Here is a 23,704-nt window from a genome sequence, read left to right as displayed (position 1 = left end):
TCAATAACAAGCTGCAAATTGTTTATCTATTGCCATTGGTTGAGCTGACCAACAGTTTGTAAAACATTTATGATTCAAAGCAATACAATATTTTCTTTTTTGAAGTAACGCCTGTAATATATAAGATAAGATAAGATAATACAATAAATCACTCCCAATTCAGCTCCTACTTAGCTGAAACAGAACTCCAATTATGATTACCAGAGTACCAGGGTAAACTAAGTGCTCTAGAAGAAGAGTGAAGCAAAAACTAAAGTGATTACCTCCTTAGGAATGGGCTGATTGGCATACACCATTGTGCCTCTGGGCAGACCGACCCCTGCACTTGGGTCTCCCAGAAACATGATGGCAGTCATGCCGTGAGAGAATAAACAAGCTCTGGTTGGAGGGAATGGTCTGGCGACATCCCATATCATTTCTTTGGACTGTCAAGGAAATATAGAAACTAATTAAAACAAAGGCAAAAAAAATCATCAGCTTTAAATAGCACCTTCTTTTTTTAATGGTAATAAACAAAATAAAAAACAAAACAACTAAAAAATGAACAAGTGGAAAGAGAGATCCAGGAGAAGTTTTCTCTGCTGCCTTTTCCAAAGCCAATGTGATAGCTACAGAGCCTTTCAAGTACTTATAAAATAGAGGTTTAATTGGCTATTGTTAGTTAAAAAAATTTTTAGCAAATGACCTAATCCTCTACATAAGACTTATCTCCCCTAAGCTTAATACATTTTGTATAAAAAGCAAACAATTATTAAATAATAATAATAATAATAATAATCTTAATTGTCCATATGGAAATTTGTCTTACAATTTGTGCATTACACCAAACAAAAAACATTATAACTATAAGAAACCAAAATGTACATTCACACCAGACTCACTCATAATTTACATGTGACAAAGTTTATATCAGATTGTTCCTATTTAATGATTTGATTACCAGGGGAACAAATAATAGAGTTTAATAAATAATAAATTAAATTAATTATGACTGATTAACTAATTTGTTGATTGATTCATGTGGTGTCATCAACAATGAATAATTGTGCAAAGTTTCAATTTGATCAGAAATGACAAGTGGGAAAAGTAATGTTACAGCAAGTTGATATAAGCTTTGTAAAAAAAACAACAACTGCTGTATTATATTAAACTTCTATGTTTAATATTACTAAATCATTTTTGTTTCAATTACCAAGGCCTAGATAAGTTTTACATGAAATAAATGTGACCCCATTATCTGCCCCCAACTCTACAAAATCAATAAAGCCAACACTAATGTTCTGAACAAATTCAGGTCTCAATCAACACATTAAGCACCAGCCTGACCCCACCACTCTTCTGCCTGTGCATGATAACTCTGTTTGCATTCATCAGTTTTATTTGTTCACACCCAGCCCAGACCTAGAGCACTAGTACAATAGCAGACCAGTACAACTGAAACATAGCCATTTTCAAGAGTAGGATTGAAGGACATTTAATTTGGAAGATTGACTTAGCCACCTTATCATTGGCCTAACATTGCAATGAAATCATTTGTGGACACCAGTACAGAATACTGCAGAGACAGGTAGTCATGTTTTGGAATATGTAAAATGAAAGTAATTTTATTAGGTGACAAACGACACAGCTTGTTAGATTTCAAGCTGGAAATATTCCTTCACAAAAGATACACTTCTGAATAGTAAGTTAGAAATGAACTTTATCTTCTGTATCAGGGACAAAGTGATAGTGACTAGTGCACTATCAATATCAAAATCATAATATTGCTCTCATTATAGCATTGAGCAAACTAGAGATTGAAGAAAAAATCTGTACCTGATAATAAAGACAGTGTACATTAAAAGAAGTGTTATAAATTATGAATATTTCTTTGTCAGCAGAAAATACTCAAGAATGTACAATACCGACATTTTTTGGTGCTATTTTAATTATATTTGGAGTATTTATCATTGCCCAGAACATTCTAATGATCTATACCATCTGTCAAACACACAGACTTCAAACCAACGCCAATTTATTTCTGGTGTCTTTGGGCGTGATGCACATGCTAGTCGGTGTCGATATTATCAACGTGGGCGTTTTCGGACTACTCTGGGGGTCGACATGGCCATACAGGTGTCTCTACCCCCTCATGGGTGGAGGCAGCCTTGGTTTGATTATGGGTTCATTTCTACACATGGGCATTATAGCCGTGGATCGCCACACCTACATCGCGCACCCTTACTTTTATATCCGACGCTGCACCAAGACGCTGGTATGTAAAGTGATAGCTGCCATCTGGCTTGTCATCTTAACTCTGTGCTTCATGCCCTTGCTAATGGCTGATTCAGACTACAATGCTTGCATCATACGGTCCATGCCTAGGCTGTACAAAGTATACATTGGTTCCCCTCTGACTTACACTGTGCTGTTGATTACATGTGCTGCATACCTCAGGATAGCCGTGCTGTCGAACCGCCAGCGGAAGGCCATAGCAGCTACTACATTGGCCCTTAGAACTAATCAGATCAATGAACCACATCAGAATGAAGTCAACAGACCTGGCGTCATGAAAAGCATTAGATTTTTCTTGGTAATGTTTGGATTTTTTTTCTTGTTTTCTGTCCCACCGATGATCTGTACAACAGTGATGCAATACCACAACTTCTCAGAGACTGTTTTCTCTGTCATACTTCTTCTGGTGCCACTGAACTGCATCACAAACTTCTTCATCAACTATGCAATGAATACTGACTTTAGAAGTGCTTGCAACAAAGTTGTTCAAGACTTATTCAGTTACAATTGTACAATACAACATGTTTCCTAGACATTAACTCTTTAATTTCTGTGTATCTTGTGGTATAAATGACAGACGTTTTTTCAAAGGAGAAGATAATTATGTTTTACACATTTCATGTGCCAATCTAGTCATGCATGCTATTGACTTAAACTTGTTCCAAGTCATTGGTTTTCATGGCTGATTCCAGCAACCCATTCCATGCTCTTATGTGAAGAAAGAGCACTAGTAAGAATTTGTTCTAGCATATGGAATAAGAAATGTGCCTTATCTTTGTGTCTTTCTTAGCATTTTATTAGGTTTTGTTTTTCTATTTGTAATTTAGGGTTCAGTTTAGTAAGCATTATTGCTACTTTACTTTTTATTCTTCTGTCCTAAAGTGTCTTTAAATTAAGTGATTTTTACTAATGGTGTTACTTCAATCAAATATGAATATTCATTTGCTATATATCTCACTGTTCTATTTGCATCTGCTCTAGTTTCTTTTTTCTTGAGCTGAGGGTTCCCAAACAGAGGATGCATATTCTATATTGGATTAACTATGGTTAAACAGCATTTAGTTTATGTTCCTGTTTGATTGGTAAACATTTCTTTTAATAAACCCTTGTGCTTTGTTTGATTTTTTAAATAATTTCATCAATATGGGGACTTCATAATAACTTATAATTGATTCTTACACCTAGATATTTTGGGATTTGACTCTTTAGATTACAATGTATTGGGTCAGAAAGTTGTCCTAGACTTGTTCAAACACATTCATACACTCCAGCATATATATATTATTAATAAATAAATACTTATTATTAGTACAGGTCAAATGCAAACTTAAAACAAATACAAAACAAAATTTTGTTTTAAGGAATCATTCTTGTTTGTGTCTTGTGATAACAATGTGTAAAAATGGAATATGTTTACCTATTAATGTGTAACATTCAAATTCTATGATTGTAGATATATTGTAATTCACTAAGTTCAATCACTCAGTTCAATCTTACACTACTTGTAACACAATGAGAAAAGGTTTTGTGTTTCAATGTTGTTTTTTAACACTAATGGTAGTAAAGTAAAAAAGTTCCCCTTTCAGACCTTGCAATCTATAAGGCAGATAATGTAAAGGACATCTGTTTCTGTGGCCATGGTTAACAAGGGTGTCATTTGGCCTGCACAACGACCATCCACCTTTACTTTTTCCCACTTCTTAGCTTCTTTCATTTCAACTCAAGTCAGGTACCCAGCTGAGAGGAATCAGAGGCACCTTAGAGATCCCAAAAGTCTTCACTCAATTCAAACCCGGAACCCCTAAATTTGGAAGCCAAAGTCTTTACTACTCAGCCACCAGGCCTCCAAAACTAAAGTTCACATCAAACCTAATGAATTGATTTTTGAGGGAGACACTGAGGTTCAAACACTTTACTACTCAGCCACCAGGCCTCCAAAACTAAAGTTCACATCAAACCTAATGAATTGATTTTTGAGGGAGACAATGAGGTTCAAACACTTTACTACTCAGCCACCAGGCCACCAAAACTAAAGTTCACATCAAACCTAATGAATTGATTTTTGAGGGAGACACTGAGGTTCAAACACTTTACTACTCAGCCACCTGGCCTCCAAAACTAAAGTTCACATCAAACCCAATGAATTGATTTTTGAGGGAGACACTGAGGTTCAAACACTTTACTACTCAGCCACCTGGCCTCCAAAACTAAAGTTCACATCAAACCCAATGAATTGATTTTTGAGGGAGACACTGAGGTTCAAACACTTTACTACTCAGCCACCAGGCATCCAAAACTAAAGTTCACATCAAACCCAATGAATTGATTTTTGAGGGAGACAATGAGGTTCAAACACTTTACTACTCAGCCACCAGGCCTCCAAAACTAAAGTTCACATCAAACCTAATGAATTGATTTTTGAGGGAGACAATGAGGTTCAAACACTTTACTACTCAGCCACCAGGCCTCCAAAACTAAAGTTCACATCAAACCTAATGAATTGATTTTTGAGGGAGACAATGAGGTTCAAACACTTTACTACTCAGCCACCAGGCATCCAAAACTAAAGTTGACATCAAACCCAATGAATTGATTTTTGAGGGAGACACTGAGGTTCAAACACTTTACTACTCAGCCACCTGGCCTCCAAAACTAAAGTTGACATCAAACCTAATGAATTGATTTTTGAGGGAGACAATGAGGTTCAAACACTTTACTACTCAGCCACCAGGCCTCCAAAACTAAAGTTAACATCAAACCTAATGAATTGATTTTTGAGGGAGACACTGAGGTTCAAACACTTTACTACTCAGCCACCAGGCCTCCAAAACTAAAGTTCACATCAAACCTAATGAATTGATTTTTGAGGGAGACACTGAGGTTCAAACACTTTACTACTCAGCCACCAGGCATCCAAAACTAAAGTTCACATCAAACCTAATGAATTGATTTTTTAGGGAGACACTGAGGTTCAAACACTTTACTACTCAGCCACCAGGCCTCCAAAACTAAAGTTCACATCAAACCTAATGAATTGATTTTTGAGGGAGACAATGAGGTTCAAACACTTTACTACTCAGCCACCTGGCCTCCAAAACTAAAGTTCACATCAAACCTAATGAATTGATTTTTGAGGGAGACACTGAGGTTCAAACACTTTACTACTCAGCCACCAGGCCTTCAAAACTAAAGTTCACATCAAACCCAATGAATTGATTTTTGAGGGAGACACTGAGGTTCAAACACTTTACTACTCAGCCACCTGGCCTCCAAAACTAAAGTTCACATCAAACCTAATGAATTGATTTTTGAGGGAGACACTGAGGTTCAAACACTTATATAAAACCAATTTGTTGGAGGGAGATATATTGAACATTCAGCACATACTTTATTAGATTCAACATGCTTTTACTATGCCTATATTTTCAACAAATGATAATAAAGTCTTACTGGTCTGATGTCAGCACGACATGGTGGGGGTGGTGGCTTAGCACAGTCTCGGTAGAGCATCCGCAACCTTTGACAGTGAGCTTCTACGACTGGTAGTCTGTTTCCTGTTGGTAGTTGCACAGCAATTAATTTGTCGTTATGATAAACTGAAAACCCATACCTAAAGATTAAGTTTCTTAGCTAAAGCACTGCCATGTCAAATTGTTGCAAAGAATATTTTTAATTACTCTTTTTTAATGAGCCTATAGAATAAAGAAAATCTTTTTCAAAAATGCTAGTTTTGGTATCCCATGCTTCTCATATTGAAAAACTAAAAAATGAAGAAAACAAAAAAAGTGTGCTTGAAGAGACTTCAGAAGAATATTTAAATGAGATGTTTGCACCTCCTATATTTGGTTAGTAGGTCAATGAATTCATTTATTATTTCTGAAATAAAACGACAATTTAATTATTTTTGTTTTGTAATTAAGGTTTAACTATTACAACAGACTAAAAACGCATCCACAGATTGTGTTGCCAAGTGGGTGACTTCTGCCTATATCAGCACTACTCATCCTTTTGGAAAATGTGAAAAAGATCAAGATGTCTGTGTGCTGTCACTTCTCTGCGTGTTGTGTCTGCTTTCTTTTGTGGAATGTTGTTTATAATTGAAAAAGAATCCTTGTAACCACAATAAGTTTCCCATAAAGGATTAATAAAGTTTTAGTCAAAAGCCACTAAGCTTATATCTATTTTCATCTAATTAATGAAAAATATAATAATAGTTTCAAAAGATGTACAACTACCTGCTTGGCAATCTTTGGCCAGAGATTTCAACATGTCAATGGAGTAACCGCAATGCTCAATGAACTTCTTGGCAAACTCAACATCCTGCAAATACTGGGCCAGTACCATGGAGGTGCGGGTCCGAATCTCAGCCACCACTCGACATATCTGGTTGGCCATAGTGTTGCCATCCCCTGCAGAGTGAAGTGAGTGAGTCAGGGGAGATGTGGCCTCATCTGCTGGAAGGATGACAGCCTGAACTGCTGCAAGCACAGCGTCACTGATTTCTCGTTGGTACTTGTTAAACACCTGATGAGCAAAACATAATAGTTTAAAAAAATGGTAGTTATATTTAAATTATCTGAACCCAATCTAATTATGGTTATAAAATTTGTAAAGGAAAACATTGTTTGATCTATATAAGTATACATTATCAATCAACTATCAAAGGCAGTAAACAATCATTGACAGGCTTCATTATGAATTTAAAATGGGTTTAAACTAAGATAAAGGGCAAAGTGGCTGGGCGGTAAAGCACTTGACTACCAAAGTTAGTGGTCTTGGGTTTGAATCTTGGTGAAGAGTGGGATTTTTTATTTTGGAATTTTAAGGATGCCTCTGAGTCCACTCAACTCTACTAATGGGTACCTGACTTTTGTTGGGAAAAATAGAGGTGGTTGGTCATTATGCAGGTCATATGACACCTTGCTTGATAACTATTCATTGGCTAAAGAAACGGAGCTTTACATCATCTGCCCAATAGATCCGAAAAAGGGTATTTGCCTTTTTTTTTATTTTAAAGATTGTAATGTAAATTAAGCTTTTCAGCTCGTCTTCAAAACATACTTAAAATTAAATATATATATTTCTTGAAGGGTTATTTTAAATGTACTAAACAGGATACTAAACCTAAATAAAATCCAACATTGGACAGTTTGAATAGTTATTAGAGACTTGCCTCATTTCTGACTGGCTGGACTCTGGCGAGGGGTACCTTGACAGTGTCACTATAGGTAGCTGTGTGAGCACTGCCATCATTGTTGTTGCCATCATTGGACAGCTGGACAGTGACCACATCATTCTGTTCAGACACACTGACCACTGTTCCATAGGATGCTCTAATACATTCACCAGTAATCTTTGAAAACAGAAATATTTGGGTTATGATTTCAAGAGAAACCAAATTAGAGACTATCTTCAGGGAACACTTTTTTAGCGTGTACAGAGTTCATCAGTTATACCACATTCCTCTTAGTATTTCAGGATTTTTTAGTGGTTCTAAAATTGTAAATTTATTGATATAGTTGTTTTTTTTTTTTACAAAGAAACAAGTTATGTTTTTTTTTTAATTGTGATTTTTAAAGAACATTTCAAAACAAGACATTCTTCCTGTTTTCTAAACAAAATTTGTTCAAAATATCTTTTAAAAAATAAAAAAGTTATGCCAGTTTGACTCAAGAGAATGATTGCCACTGACTACGAATGTAGTAAGATGAAATACAAAGTTACCACCTCTATTGTTAACTTTCCTATAAGAAGAGCTCTTCATGACTGTTTGAAGTAGAAGAGAAACTATGTACTATATATTCTGAAAATTTTAAAACGCAAATGAATAAGGTTACACTCTTAACATTGAGTGTTTATGAACCTTTTTTTTTTGTTCTTAAATTCAAAGTATATATTTTTTGGAAACAAGACCATATTGTTCTTTATTTTTAAAAAAAGTTTTTTTTTTAAATTATAATTATTTAATAGAACAACATTTTTAGATTATTTGCCTCCCTTAGCTTAGAAGTTCGACACTGACTTTTTAAAACCAGTAATCTTGGGTCAAAAATTCAGAATAATTACAGCAAAATGGTATCCCTCAATTAAATCAAAGAAATAATAATACTTTGGTTAGATCCTAATTTAAATAAAATAAATAATGGATTTTTTATAGCGCTACTTTCATGCTTATAGCATGCTCAGAGCGCTAGGGTCCAATCTCATTTGTGGACCAGTGAAGAGAGGGGATATCTGGGAGAAGGTTTTCCGTGCTGCCTTTAGGCGCTCAGTAAACACAGCTCTGCCCAAGTCGGGTGTCAGACCTCGAGCCCCCTTCATAGGTAGCCAATATAAGCCAAGTTCAAGCGCACTTAGCCTCTCGACCACGCCTTCCCACAATTTTCTAACAGTAAGTGTTGAGATAAATAAGCCTTAACAAACTTGTGACCTCCTGCCCTTACCTTGACCTCACATCCTGGCTTCAATGTTTCCTGAAAGCCCCCAATAGCGCAGAGCGCGGCGTTGGCCTGCTTGGCCAGTGACATGAGCTGGTTGTTGGACTGGCTGCGAGGAGACCTGGGAGATGACAAGCCATCTAGACATCCGAGGAGAACTGGTAGGCCAGATAGGGCGTTGGCCAGAACCTAAGGAGCAAAGCAATGGGACACCTCAACACATTATGACACATACATTGATCTCTTAATAGTTCATATATACAATTCATCTTATCAGCTTGCAAACTATTTATGGGCTAAACCTGGAAGGGCTCGAAAATAGCTCTATGATTTTTCTAGAAATTTGACAGATTATGTATATCTTTGGGAAACAAAAATTACTAGCTAAGTGGCTCTTACAAGACATCATTGGCTTCATAAAGGAAGAATTACCTTTTTAAAAAAAACTTTTTTTGTTGTTACTTGTTTATGTGAATATGGTACAGGTTTATGTAAGTCCCTAACCTACAGGGGCCACATAAACATTTTCATTACACAAACTTCCTTAGCACCTCTTTTTTCTTTTGAAATTGCTTTTCCATTTTCCATCCATTCATGTTTACTCTTAGTAATAAATTTCCAAACACTGTAAAATTACCCTTTGAACTGCCTGTGACCAAGTGTTGGTAGTTGAACTAGTCTGGGATGATAGCAGGTTGTGTAAGAGTGCGATGACCTCAGCTGCCATGGCATTGGCTACATGACCACTGATGAATGCCCTCACAGGATCAGTTCTAGAGAAACAAAAGGACACATTTCTAGATTCTATGTTTTACTGATAAGTTATTTCTATTTACAATTACTGCTCCAGGTCAGTATTAGAAATTTAATTTTTGAGAAGGCTTTAAAAATTGATCTACATCGCACAGATGCAGCCCAACCTACACACTTTAGTAGCAGATAAAAAGTAATTTAATGTTGTGTCCTGGTGAAGGATTTTGAACTTCAGGATTATGAATTAACTTGACAATAGTGAAAGTAAAGGCATTTGGTTTAGTGCTGGTCATACAGGTAATCATTGGCCATAGAAACAGAAGGGCTTTTCATTATATGTCACATCAATCACAAGTTCTGGAAGGGAACTTTACTTTTCAGAGCTGCCACATCCAAAAACTAAATAGCATAAGCTGGCCTATTAACATTTTCCAATGTTTAGAGAAAGATTTCTCAAAAGCTGAATAGCAGACACTCCCCCCCCCCCCCCCCCCAAATGATTCCAACTGGTCAGTACAATGGTAATTATAAGTGAATATATGTGGAAATGGAGGCAAACTTTGGGCCTAGGATGGTTTAAGTAGGTTTAACTTCATTGCCTTAAAGATTTTGTGTTTTGGTGGCTCTATCTGGTCATCTGGTAAGTTTAGTTGATGACTTGCTTTGTTGTCGCTTGTTTTTAGTTTCATTATCTTTTTTTCTAAAAAAAAAACTGTGCATTTCTGATGTAAATCTTTCATATTTATAGTACAATCTGTTTTACCAATAATCTTTAGAAATGCTACTTTTACATCTCTGAAACCAAAAGCTCTATTGTTGCAATTGTTTCATCAGATTGTAAGGTTGTATTTCCCATATAGTGCACATCTTTTTAGCTCTAATAATTAAGAAGTTCAAGGGTTGAACAGGTTTTTGGAGAATTTCAAGTGCAAACATAGCAAATGAGCAGTTTGCCATTTTTATTTTTTTGAGCTATCAATCCTAAAAAATGATTGAGAATAGTTAATTAAAAGTGGGGATAGTACCTGGCCAGTTCTGAGTTCTTGTCTTTGCAAATGACTTCTGACACTGTCTTCTTTTTGTCCACTCCGTTATTGTTTTCTGATATGCTGGTGTCAGTGGGCGGAGCAGTGGATATGACAAGCCCCATCTGAGCCCACTTGTAGGCTTTCTTGAAGGCACTCACAGCCTCTTCAGTGGTAAGCTCAACCTTGCCATTCTGTACATGAATAATTAGAGGAACTGGTAAACCTTGACAGATAACTTTAAAAAAGCTAGAAAAACTTAACCAATAAGAAACTGGCAAACAAGGTAGACATCACAATAAACATAGACATTCGCTCTAACCTTGGCTAGTTCTCTATCCAGCCTGACCACTTTGTCTACATTGGTGTTACTCACTAGTCTGAATGGTCTGTTTTCACAACTGTAGAGCATAACATTTAGTAGTTAGATGGAGTCACTACAACACAAATATTGCATACCTTAAGTCATATAGAAGCATGAATTCCATTTACAAATATTCTAAACAATGTTGTTGTTTTAATTCAAATTAGTTGTTATATATTTTGATGTAGTTTTACCAAACAATTTCTAAAGTCACATTATTTAAAAATTTCTTGAGACTTCTGTTTGCGATACAATTTCCAAAAAACAAAAAACAAGTGAAATAAAAGTTTATTTTTTTAAAAACCCATTTCTGGAATGATGACGACAAAAAAGGTACACAATGTTTCTGTAATTCTGGCCATTTAGTTGAGTAAAGTTTCCCTATCAGACCATGCGGTCTATAGGGCAGATGATGTTAAGGTCATCAGTTTCTTTGGCTAACAGTTAACGAGCACGGTGTCATGTGGCTAGCACAACTACCAACCGCCTATACTTTCACCAACTTAAGTCTTAAGTCAGGTACCCAGTTGGGCGGACTTGGGAAGCCCTAAAAATCCAGAAATTCAGAATCCTAGTCTACCCCGAGATTCGAACACAGGCCTTGGAAGCCAAGCACTTAACCACTCAGCCACCATGCCCACTGGTCATTTTGTATAACAAAAGGAAAATCAAAAAGCTACATTATGTATGAACAAAAAAATGAAAGATAAAAAAACCTGAGCAAAGGTTGAATGATATCATGTGACATCTGGTCTTCTCTCTTGTGGACAAATACAGAGAGCTTTCCTCGCTGGACATCACTGTCTTCAGGCTTGTCTGGGTCATTGCCTTTGGTTGATCTGCCAGGCACAGAGGAATCCTGGGATGGGGACCGGCTTGACAGCAGGACTTGATCTCCTGTCACAAGAACAAAGAAATGATCACTTGAAGAAAATAATACCAGGTCTTTCTCAACATTATGGCTATATTGTTGATCTTCAAAGATGGTTGAACAATGGCGACTATGACTATGACAGTGACTTGGCAGAATTTAAGTCATTGGTTAATATGCATGACTAAATGCATGACGCGTAGGACGTAATCATCTTCTTTTTTGAAGTAACGTCTGTATTATATAAGATAAGATAAGATGAAGTATTTTTATTATTAATTGTAAGTCTGATGTGGCCGTTCAGTTTTACCTACAATATACTGCCTGCAGTGTTATTCAAATTTGTGGGACTTCAAAAGCTGAGTTTATACTAAAGTTTGTGAATGTTTTTATAAATGTCTAAGAAAATGTGAATTTATTAACACTAATGGTTTAACATGGATAATGTCACTTTTTACGTATAGGAAGAAGATAGTAACTCATAAATTTAAAGTGTTACAGAAATATATTTGTAGTAAGATGCTTATAAAGAATGTTCTAGCTATAGTGTCAATGAGTGCAACAAAGAAGGTACATGCTCAGGTGAATTTAATTTCACTAAATATATCTCAGGTATATATTCATCATAAGCTTTACAAAGAAAAAAACTATAGCCAGAATTTGCCATCAAAATAAATTTACTTAAATTCTCATGTGAGAGTAAGCATCAACCAACCTGGCACCAGGAAGTCCCCAAGTTTGGCCAAGAGCAGACAGATAATCTTAGCTGGTGGGTCCGAGACAGGTTTGGCTGTGCTCCAATGACTAGAATAGAGTTGCTGACCCCAGGCGGGGAGTTCTACCTCCTCACAGTCCACACAGTTCATCAAGGGGAGAGAAACTCTACACAATTGAAGGATGATGAGGACCAGCTTTGGTGATGGTCTGTGGAAACAGCATTAGCTCTTGTGTTAATTACTTTAAAAGACTTAAAAAACTGAATTAATTCATATTTATTAATTAAAATACTAGAAAACTAATTGGATAATACACTGGCAATTATAAGTGATTGTATTATAAACTGGATAATATAACCAGTTGCATTATTAACAAGTAGTTCTAAATAATTGAATAATAAACTAGCAATTAAAACTAACTGTATCATAAACCAGTAATTAAAACTCATTCTATAATAAACAGGCAATTATAATTAAGTCAATAATAAAATGCTATATATAATGAAGCATATAATAAATAAACTGGTAATTATAAAAAAATCCATATATTTTGTGTTTTGTTTCAAATACAATGTTTGTGTGAGTGATAGTTTGCAGACCTTTTTAAATGAATCAATAAGTTTTCATATTTTGGGTCAAAGGTTAAATACAAATATAAACAGAATCCTTACCTTTGGTCAAGTAACAATGATAAAAGTTTGGACACACACGCAGGTTGACTCAGAATGGCTTTGCCCATCTTACTCCTGGAACAGAGGGAACAGGCAACAACAAAAGGATGAAATGATATAATCAAAATCAAAATGTTCTGGAATCAAATCAGGAAATCTGAACTATATAAGCATGAATAATTAATATCATTGACCACAAAATCCAATTTGCAATGAGTTAAAATGAAAGTTTAGGTCAAAACAAGAAAACATAAAAATTTGAAAAAAAAAAAGCTTAAATAAAGTGTAACTGTATCAATTAGTTTGGATGTCATGTAATTATATGTATTATTATTATAGCTTTTATATAGCACTACTTTCTCAGAGCACTTTTAGTCCAATCTCATTTGTGGACCAGTGGGGGGAGGGGGTATCTAGGAGTTGGTTTTCCATGCTGCCTTTAGGCGCTCAGTAAACACAACTCTGCCCAAGTCGGGTGTCAAACCTCGAGCCCCCTTCTAGGTAGCCAAGCCAAGCCAAGCCAAGTTCAAGCGCCTCTCGACCAGGCTTCCCACATGTATGTTAGACCTCGATATAATAAATCTGTGCAACTAGAAATATTTTTACCAATTGTTTTTGTTTTGCTTTTAGATTTCTCAATGCGCTGTGATCACTTGTCTGAATCAGTTGTGAACGGAAGGGAGAGGGGGAAAGAAGGGGGTATCTTGACAAATGTTTACATAATCTTTTTTTTAAATGCATATATTCTAGTATGTTGTAGATATATTCTGGTATGTTGTAGATATACTCTGGTATGTTGTAGATATATTCTAATATGTTGTAAATATATTCTTATATGTTGTATATATTTTCTGGTATACTTTTGATATGTTCTGGTATGCTGTAGATATGTTCTAGTATGTTGTAGGTATGCTCTGGTATGTTGTACTTATGTTCTGGTATATTGTAGATATATTCTAGTATGTTGTACATATGTTCTGGTATGTAGTAGATATTATTTAGAACAGTCTAGGAACAGTTTATTCAATGTGCACAGAGTCTAACGACTGGTCTTGCATGTCTCACCTGGACAAGTTGTTGAGGAGACTGAGTACTTCTTGGAGTGCTTCGGTTCCAGCCATAGCATTCCCAATGCCTTCAGTAGCCCTGGCCAGATGGTGAGTTAGCAAGGTAGACACCTGTTTGGCCAAACCTGAGTGTTCCAACTCATCTACTTGTGAACCTGATGGGAAAATTTATTATTTTTTTCAATAAAGTGTCTTTAGCATCTAGCTTTAAATATCAGGCTATTTTAGAATACCACTAGTCTAACTGTACAACATCAGCTAGATAATATAAATGTAATAATACAGATACCTAAACCATTTATATTAAAAGTTGTCTACACAAAACAAAAAAAATTAAATCATGCTATACCAAACCTGCCTACCAAAAAAAGTCCAAATGCGTAACGCTGATGGTCAAAATGCATATTTTGGCACCAGAATGTTACGCGATCCACTATTTTGTCATATATATATATATATATATATATATATATATATAATATTAGATCTCGATGTCATTATTAGATCTACAATCTAAATCTAGATCAATACGACAATACAATAGAGATGATATCTAGACTAGATCTGGATCTATGTCTATATAATTTATAATGAATATAATCTACTAATCTACTCTAGATCTGGGCTCAAGTGTTACCGATGCCGTGGATCTATTCCTGTATAACAAGTTATCTAGATTCTAGATCTAGAATACAGATCTAGATCTAGACTAGATATCTACAATGTCACTCAATGTGTTTTGAATCGATAGCACTTCGATATTTTTTTCTATACAAATGAATACGGGAATCAGGGATTCAACATAATTAATTTCTACTAATGAACTTACAAAAAAAAAAAAAAAGTCACGTTGGTGTATCAGCTAACTTACGGTACCAACCTGGTACCAACCCGCCACTCCCTCACTCTTGCGTTCTTCATTTTTAGACTAAATCTAATTGCTATTAAGAACCAATCAACGTATAGATCTGGACACAATGTGTTCCCCCACCTTTTCTGTTCCCCCCCCCCTTCTGCCCGACAAGACGGCTTAGCGTGACCTCCGTGACCGCTTGTAAGCTAGTCAAGAAAAGGAAAAAAAAAAGGATATGAAATGCGTAACGCGACGTGTTAAATGCGTATTTGCGTACTGACTGTCATTTTTGGGAGATTTTGCGTAACGAATACGCATTTTGCGTAACGGTAGGCAGGTCTGCTATAATTTAAGACTTTTACTATAATAATAATAATAATAATCTTTAATGTCCATAAGGAAATTTGTTTAACAATTTGTGCATTACTCCAAACAAAACATTGCTAGAAACTAGACAAATAAAAATATACATTATCTTATCTTATCTTATATAATACAGACGTTACTTCAAAAAAGAAGATGATTACGTCCTACGCGTCATGCATTTAGTCATGCATATTAACCAATGACTTAAATTCTGCCAAGTCACTGGTTTTCCTGGCTAGCTCAGGCAACCCATTCCATGCTCTAATAGCACTAGGGAAGAAGGAGTATTTGTACAAATTTGTCCTAGCATATGGGACGAGGAATGTGCCTTTATCTTTGTGTCTTTCAGAGTATTTTATTAAATTTTGTTTTTGTATTTGAAGATTATGGTTCAGTGTTTTATGTATGATTGCTACTTTACTTTTGAGCCTTCTGTCCTGAAGGCTTTCTAAATTTAGTGATTTTACTAAAGGTGTTACTCTAGTCAAATGTGAATATTCGTTTGTTATGAATCTCACTGCTCTATTTTGTGTCTGTTCCAGTTTCTTAATGTTTTCTTGAGTTGAGGGGTCCCAAACGGAAGATGCATATTCTATTATTGGCCTAACCAAGGTTAAGTAACATTTTAGTTTTATGTTCTTATTTGATTTATAGAAATTTCTTTTAATAAATCCTAATGCTTTGTTTGATTTTTTTGTAGTTTCATCAATATGTGGATTCCATGATAGTTTTTCATTTATTATAACACCTAGGTATTTTGCGTTTTTAGTCTGTGATACTGGTTTGCCATGAATAAGATAAGTGGAATTAATTTGTTTTAGTTTTTTTGTTACTCTTAACAACTGACATTTTTCTGGGTGGAAAGACATGCTCCAATTTGATTCCCATTTCTGTAATTCATCTAATTCTCTTTGTAAAATATCTGTGTCTTGTGTTGTTTTTATTGTTCTATATATTATGCAATCGTCTGCAAATAATCTGACTTTTGTTCCTGAACTAATGCAATTTGGTAAATCATTTATGTAAATTAAAAATAGTAGTGGACCCAAGACTGTACCTTGAGGTACACCTGAGTTTACTGTTATCGGTGTTGATTTAGAGCCATTTATTATTACAGTTTGTTCTCTCCCTATCAGAAAGTCTTTAATCCACTGATGCAGTGGACCATTAATGCCGAAATATTTTAATTTTTTAAGCAAACTATGGTGGTGAACTTTGTCAAAAGCCTTAGAAAAATCTAGTAAGATAGCATCTATTTGTTCACTATTATCTAAACCTTTTGAAAAATCATCAATTAGTCCTATTAGTTGTGTTTCACATGATCTATATTTCCTAAAGCCATGTTGGTATGGTGTGAGGACATTATGTTTGTCTAAGTGGTTTATGATGTTGCTACATATTATGTGTTCTAGGATTTTACATGTGATGCTGGTAAGTGATACTGGTCTGTAGTTTCCTGGGTCAGATTTTTCTCCTTTTTTAAATAGGGGGGTGACATTAGCTTCTTTCCAGTCCTTTGGTACTCTGCCCTGGTTAAGTGAAGCCTGAAAGAGTATTTTGAACACTGGGGCTAGCTCATTACTTAGTTCTTTGAGTAATCTAGCTGGAATACCATCAGGTCCAGAAGCTTTATTTGGTTTGGTGTTGGCTAATAGTTTTTGAATTCCATTTTCTTGTACTACTATATCTTCTATGTTGTCTACTTGGTTCAAATTCAGTAATATGTCTTTGTCTCCTGGGGCTGAGAATGCTGATGCAAAGTATTTGTTTAGAATGTTTGCTTTAGTTTCATTATCATTATGTATTATGTTATGTTCATCTTTTAATGGCGCTACGCCTGTTGTTTCCATTTTCTTAGACTTAATGTAAGACCATAGGTTTTTGTTGTTATCTTTAGATATTACATTGTTTATGTATTCACTCTGCAGCTGTCTGCTTACTTTTTGGGTTAAGTGTTTAATTTTTATATACTTTTTGTAAACTCTTTCTGCATTAGTTTCTTTAAATTTTCTATAGAGGTTTTCCTTCTGTTTACAAAGCTTCTTTAGTCTATTATTAAACCAGCATTTATTTATTTTGTTTGATGTGTATTTAGTTGGTATATGATTTTCTATAATGCTTTTAAGATGGTTTTTAATGAAATTCCAGAGGTCATCGACTGGTTGGTTAATGTCTTTTTCTAATAAGAATGTTTGTTGAAAGTTTAGTGCAGCTTGGTGTAGTTGTGTCAGGTTACATTTATTCCAGAGTAAGATTTTTCTTTTGGGTTTTGTATTGGCTACTGCTTTTATCTGACTGTGTATTTTTATGATCTCATGGTCTGATAGACCAGGGATAATTTCATAATCAACTACTAATCCAGGTCTGTTGGTTAAGAAGAGATCTAATGTGTTGTTTAATCTAGTTGGCTTTTTAATGATTTGATCTAAACTTAGGTTGTGTAAAGTTTCTATGAAAAGCTCATTTATGTCCTTAAGGTTTTGGTGTTTATCTATGGTTAGTGTTTTCCAATTTATATCAGGTAGGTTGAAATCACCCATAATCCAAAAAACTGCTTTTTTATTTGTCTCTTTAAGTGTAGTAATCTGATTACATAGTTCCTGCATGTATTCTAAACTAGAATTTGGTGGTCTGTAAATGCTGCCTATTATTAGGGATGTTGAGGTGGTATTAATTTTACAAAATGTTGATTCTACATTTTTTGAGTTAGGTAAGGTAATTTCTTCTGCTATAAGAGTGTTTTTTATTGCTAAAAGAACTCCTCCATGATTATCAGCCCTATCTTTTCTAAAAATTTCATAATTACTATTGAAAATTTCTGCATTATAAATTTCAGGATGCAGCCAAGTTTCTGTTCCTGCAATTATGTCTGGTTTCTCACATTCTAATAAAATTTCTAAGTCTGCTGTTTTGTTCCTAATGCTTTGAAAATTTATAACTAAGGTTTTAAGGTATTTTGGTATTACTTCTTTAGTAGGTTTGTTTAGTGAGGCTGTTGTATTAATTTTAGTAGATTTAGGTTTAACAGGAGTGGATCTGGCTAGTGGTTGGTGAGTTTGGTTCGGGATGGTGTTTAGGATGTTGTATGGGTTAGAAGTGTCCGCATCAAAGGAATCAAACAGTCCTGATGTAAACTGAGGTAACCCACACGGTACACAGTGCCATGATGCGTCTTTGTTGCCTAAGGCATAATACACAGGTGTATTCATATGGAGACATGAAGCATGGTACCATTCATCGCAGGTGTCACATTGAATGGCTTTCTGTTTCAGGGTGCATATTTTTTTGCAGATGTTGCATCTATCTTTAGATCTAGGCCCTGGATTTGACTCTACATCTCCTGCTATTAATATTAACAGTGATAGGTATTTATTTCTGCTGTGTCTGATTGAGAACTTCCATTTGTGATGGGTAATCTTCTTTAATGTTATAGATGTGTATGTTAGGTTATTTTTGAAGTTGCATTGTTCTAAAGTGTGATGATTGATTATGACTGTTGTTTCCTTTTTAAGTTTAGTGTTGACAAAGGTAGATCTAGTTCTGTGTTCAGCTAGTGTGCATTTAGTGATTATTAGGATAAATAGCCAGAGCAATTTCATGATGACTGTTCTTGATTTTAGTTTTTAAAGGAGTCTAGTCTAAATCTAGTTTAAGGTTTACAATGCCTAAGTTAAGTCTAAATCTAAAGTGAAAGCTAGTTTACAATGACAATTAAATCAAATCAAATAGTTTATTAAATTCAAAATGTGGACCTAGACTAGATCTAGATTCTAGCTAATTCTAGATCAATATATTTACGTGTATAACTAACTTAACTAACTACATAGAATATTACTATTAGTTATTATTAGTAGTATTAGTAGATGATTAGTAGATCTAAAGCCTTAATTAAAGTCTAAGTCTAACACTAGACAGACTAGATCTAAAATCTAAGGATATAATAATAAATATAGACTAGATCTAGATATCTAGAGTAGATCTAATAAATTATAAGGATTAGTGAGACAAAATAGTCCTAAGCTAAGAATTGTTAATTTGAATTAATTAGTGGAAAAAATGCTGAATTAAGTTAAATATATAATTTAAAGATATTAGTTTATTAGTTAAATAGCTTTTTTAATGAATTTGGTTTGATTTAATACAACAAAACGAAAAATTTAACTCATCTCTGATTACAGTAAACAGGGAGCAGCCATCTTGCCAAGAGCGCGTAACATTCACACCTGACACTCATAATTTACACGAGAAAAGTTTATATCAAATTGTTTCTATTTAATGATTTGATTGCCAGGAGAACAAAAGAGTGTTTGTGTCTGTTTGTCTTTGCTACTGGTGTCTTGTATCTCTTTTGTGATGGTAAAATCACAAAATCCTGACCCAAAGGGTGATTTTTTTATTTCTAGAATCTTTTTAGCTTATTTATGGATGTTTGTCTCAAACAGCTGCCCAAATGGGGTTTGTTTTTTGCCAATGACGTTACCAGCATCATTTAGAATTCTATAGAGTTTATTTTTATTTCTAATGCTCAGATTGCCATACCAGGCAGTCATATTAAAACTTAAAATGTTGCAGATGTGAGCATGATAAAACATAACCAAGGCATTTTCCCTAAAGGATACGAGGACAGTTTTCTCAGTAATCATAATCTTTGCTGCCCTTTTTTGCTGATATAATCAGTATTTGCAGTAAAATTTAGTTTATAATCTCTTATTGAAAGAAAAATCAGTGACTTATGTCAACAATAAAAAAATGTATCTAAAACTGAAATTTGAAATATATTATTTATGTTAATTCTATAAATAGGTCAACACTACTAGGATTACATAGCTGTTCAGACTTCAGATAAGCTATTATTGAAACAAGTTATGCTGAGATACTAACCATCTTCATTTTCCCATTTGACACACCTAGATGCCAGCACCTGGAACCCAGCCCAGGCCAATGCTGAGACTTTCTGCCTAGGGGTTTGGGCTTCAGCACCAAGGCCGTCTGCTCTGTGGTTACCCAGACTGCACAATTTGTCCAGCAGGTGGACCAGGTGTGACCTCACCAGACATTTCTCTTCAGCTCTGAAAAAAAAAAAGACTGACTTGGTTGTAATATAAAATGCATTAAGATTTATTTAACACAAAAGATGAACATGAGTTCCCCCTCATTATAGATAGTAAAACACAAACACTGCATTTGGAGCATAGGTCAATAATTATGGAGACTTTACAATAATTAACTTATGATAATTTTGTATAATTTCTAATCTAATCAAACATTGCAGATCCTGGTGACTCCATAAAGCCCAAGTTCTGAGACACAGCAAGAATTAAACAAAAAGAAAACAGCTTGGCACCCCATACACTGAGAGGCACAAGAGGATCAAAGTCTAAGTAAGTCAATCTAATCTGTGCTTGACATGACTAGCCCAAAAGATACGGTGAACATAACTCTCAATTCAAAATATCCAACTAATCTGACCTGGTGTATGGGATGGTACACAGAAGACCAATACTGCTGGCACTAGCTATTGGATGTTGAGCAGCCAACTGTACCACAGAGCTCATAGCTTCAGCAAAAGCTTCTCTCACCTCATGAAGCATTCCTCCACACATCAGATCATCCACTCTTCAAGAAAATACAAATCATGAAATAATGTTAAAAGTAATGGCCAAAACAAAGTAATAATGATTAAAGGTATAGTTTGTTTTTTTTTAAAACAGTTACTTTTCTTTTAACTCAATGAGTGCGGAGCGTCTTTCCCATAGACGGTCTGACTGCCCCTAAACGCACGGAACGTCTATCCCTTAGACGTTCATACCCTACCTTTGTTTCGTTGCATTTTAAAATTAAACTTTTTAACTAACAACAGTGGAACTATTTTTACTTTATAAAAGAGTTCTTCATCCTTTGTTTACATAGAAATTAGAAGCTTTTGGCTTTATTTAGACATTTATTTTTACTTTTTTTACAATGTAAAAAAAAGTCGCCATGACTACGCTAGTCCAAGACACACCCACAATGTTTACTACTGAAGAAACTTTATAATTATTCTAAAATTTATCACAAACAAATAGTAATAATGAAGAATTTGATCTAGATATAGAGATTAGATCCAGGTAAGTCTAAATTTAGCGTATTTATATTTATATTATTAGTATTTAGATCTAAATCTATTATTGTCAGTAGGCTAGGTGTAGAGTGTAGATCGAGATTGACTAGATCTAAGCTTTTATCTCTAGACTTAGACTCTAGATCTAGATATATCTCTAGATCTAAGCTTATGATAAATAAAAAGAAAGGGAATGGTAGATCTACATCAAATAATCATCCATTGTGGGCATTTTTTGCACATTTTCTTTTTTTTTAGTATTGTTTATCTGTAAAAATCTACAACATCATGGCTATGCTTGTCCAAGACACACCCACAATGTTTACTACTGAAGAAGCTTTATTATTGTTTTATTTATACTTCTATGACATCAACTTTTTTTTTTGAAAAAGATGTCAATAGTCTAATATGATGTTTCAACAGTAATGCAAAGATCAAAATCTATATTTAGGTCTCAGAAGTTCTAAAGCTGGCATCCATTTTTTTTTTTGAGGGTCATATTATTTAGATTATAATTTGTATCTTATATTTAAATAGAAAGATGTTTTCACATTCTCCATTCATTTACCTTTACTTTGATACCAAATATGTTACTATAGCTTCATTGGTACTTAAATAATAAATTTTTGTTTTAGGCATTTTCTTTTTTTTCCAAAAAAGTAGCATTTTTAAAAAAAAACAACAACACAGCAGTCAATGAGTTAAGTAGCAGTTCATAATTTAGATTAGGTCAATTTCTGGGCTATAGTTTAAAATGATACCAGATGTACTACTGTAGATGTACCAATAGAAATACCATCAGAAATATCTTAAAAATACACTTGTTCGACAAAATAGAAAACACCAAACTGTGGGAGAAGAATGGACAGAAAAATATAGAAGTGCAGATTTTCGAGATAGATTGGTCACACACTTAGAAAAGATAACAAAAACAGAGCTAGACAGGCCTTAGAGTGGAACCCCCAGGGAAAAAGACGTAGAGGAAAACCAAAAAGAACATGGCGACGCAGTATACTAGATGAAGCCGAGAGGACAGGAAAGAGCTGGGAAGCCATTACAAAACTAGCAAGAGGCCGTGGAGAGTGGCATATTTTTACTTAGGCCCTATGTTCCATGAGGTACCCAAAATAAAGATGATGGTGATATGTACTAAGATAATTTAAAATAATACTGGCTGTATTAATTTAGACTTAAAAAGCCCCTAAATGATGTTTTAATAATATAAAAATATCTTATTTTATAAATTAAAGACGTTCCTTCAAAAGAGAGGATGATTACGTCCTATGCATATCCGTGAATGAATCTAGATTGACTGTTGAATGTTTTTTCTGAGTAATAGATTCATCTTTACTTTGTGCTGTTTATAAAATCACTAGTATTGCAATATGTAACTTCTGGGAAGCCATTAAAAAACTAGCAAGAGACTGTGGAGAGTGGCATGGTTGATAGAAACTGAAGAAAGTATGCAAGTCTAGCTATATAATAATAACAAAGACCTCAAGAATCATGTCAAAGAAAAACCTAGAACCTTCTAGCATATTACAAAAGAAAAATGTATTAAGACTCACTTGGGTCCATGTCGAAGAACAGATGCTACAGCAGCAACTAAATGAGTGGCTCCGCCAACATTAGACGCTGCTGCCAGTAATTCTTTGATATGGTTCAGTGCAGTTTTTCTACTGGCTCCACGCTTACGACGTTCTTCTGCTGCTTTGAGAAACTGAACACAAGAAACCTATAACAAAAAAAAAACAAGCTTTGCCACATTAACCCAAGCATCAAGAAGTCATTACATTGTGTCAAGCATTAAGGATAAGAAATGTCTGCAGGAAAGACAAGGTAATTGAAAACTTTCTTCTATTTTCTTAGGGAAACAATTGTCTCAATGTTAATGATCCTAGGTTTACTCATCTAACTGGGCATATTTTTAATTAATTATTTGTAAAATAGATATTTGTTTTCTAGCTTCATTTTTTTTTTAACAGCTGATGTGTAAAAGTAAAGTTTCCCTTTCAGACCTTGATCTATGGGGCAAATGATGTTAATGTCATCTGTTTCTTTGGTCAACGGTTAACAAGCAGGGTGTCATGTGACCAGCCGCCGCCTTTACTTTCCCCAACTAAAGTCAGGTATCCACTATAGCTGGGTGGATTCAGGGGAGCCCTAAAAATCCCGAAATTCAAAATCCCAGTCTTCACAGAGATTTG

At 34.7% G+C, this 23,704-nt stretch overlaps 1 protein-coding gene across 2 annotated transcripts in view; it reads right to left on the bottom strand.

Moving 5' to 3' along the window:
* Positions 1-23,704, bottom strand: part of LOC106058983 (probable E3 ubiquitin-protein ligase HECTD4) — a 67,844-nt gene that overhangs the window by 23,556 nt on the left and 20,584 nt on the right. For both annotated transcript variants that reach the window (XM_056005383.1, XM_056005385.1), the window contains 15 exons: positions 23,066-23,232; positions 20,867-21,013; positions 20,279-20,466; positions 14,177-14,333; positions 13,112-13,186; positions 12,440-12,648; positions 11,570-11,750; positions 10,812-10,890; positions 10,490-10,683; positions 9,349-9,484; positions 8,718-8,900; positions 7,448-7,627; positions 6,510-6,798; positions 5,725-5,828; positions 264-425 (listed from right to left, as the gene is read on the bottom strand). In XM_056005383.1, the coding sequence (XP_055861358.1) occupies positions 264-425; positions 5,725-5,828; positions 6,510-6,798; positions 7,448-7,627; positions 8,718-8,900; positions 9,349-9,484; positions 10,490-10,683; positions 10,812-10,890; positions 11,570-11,750; positions 12,440-12,648; positions 13,112-13,186; positions 14,177-14,333; positions 20,279-20,466; positions 20,867-21,013; positions 23,066-23,232 (2,451 nt within the window). The remainder of the gene's footprint in view (positions 1-263; positions 426-5,724; positions 5,829-6,509; positions 6,799-7,447; positions 7,628-8,717; positions 8,901-9,348; positions 9,485-10,489; positions 10,684-10,811; positions 10,891-11,569; positions 11,751-12,439; positions 12,649-13,111; positions 13,187-14,176; positions 14,334-20,278; positions 20,467-20,866; positions 21,014-23,065; positions 23,233-23,704) is intronic.

This window comes from Biomphalaria glabrata, chromosome 12, assembly GCF_947242115.1.
Source record: "Biomphalaria glabrata chromosome 12, xgBioGlab47.1, whole genome shotgun sequence".
Classification (NCBI taxonomy): Eukaryota; Metazoa; Mollusca; class Gastropoda; family Planorbidae; genus Biomphalaria; species Biomphalaria glabrata.
Note: the sequence above shows the minus strand (reverse complement) of the source record. Positions and strands in the feature narration are given on the sequence as shown.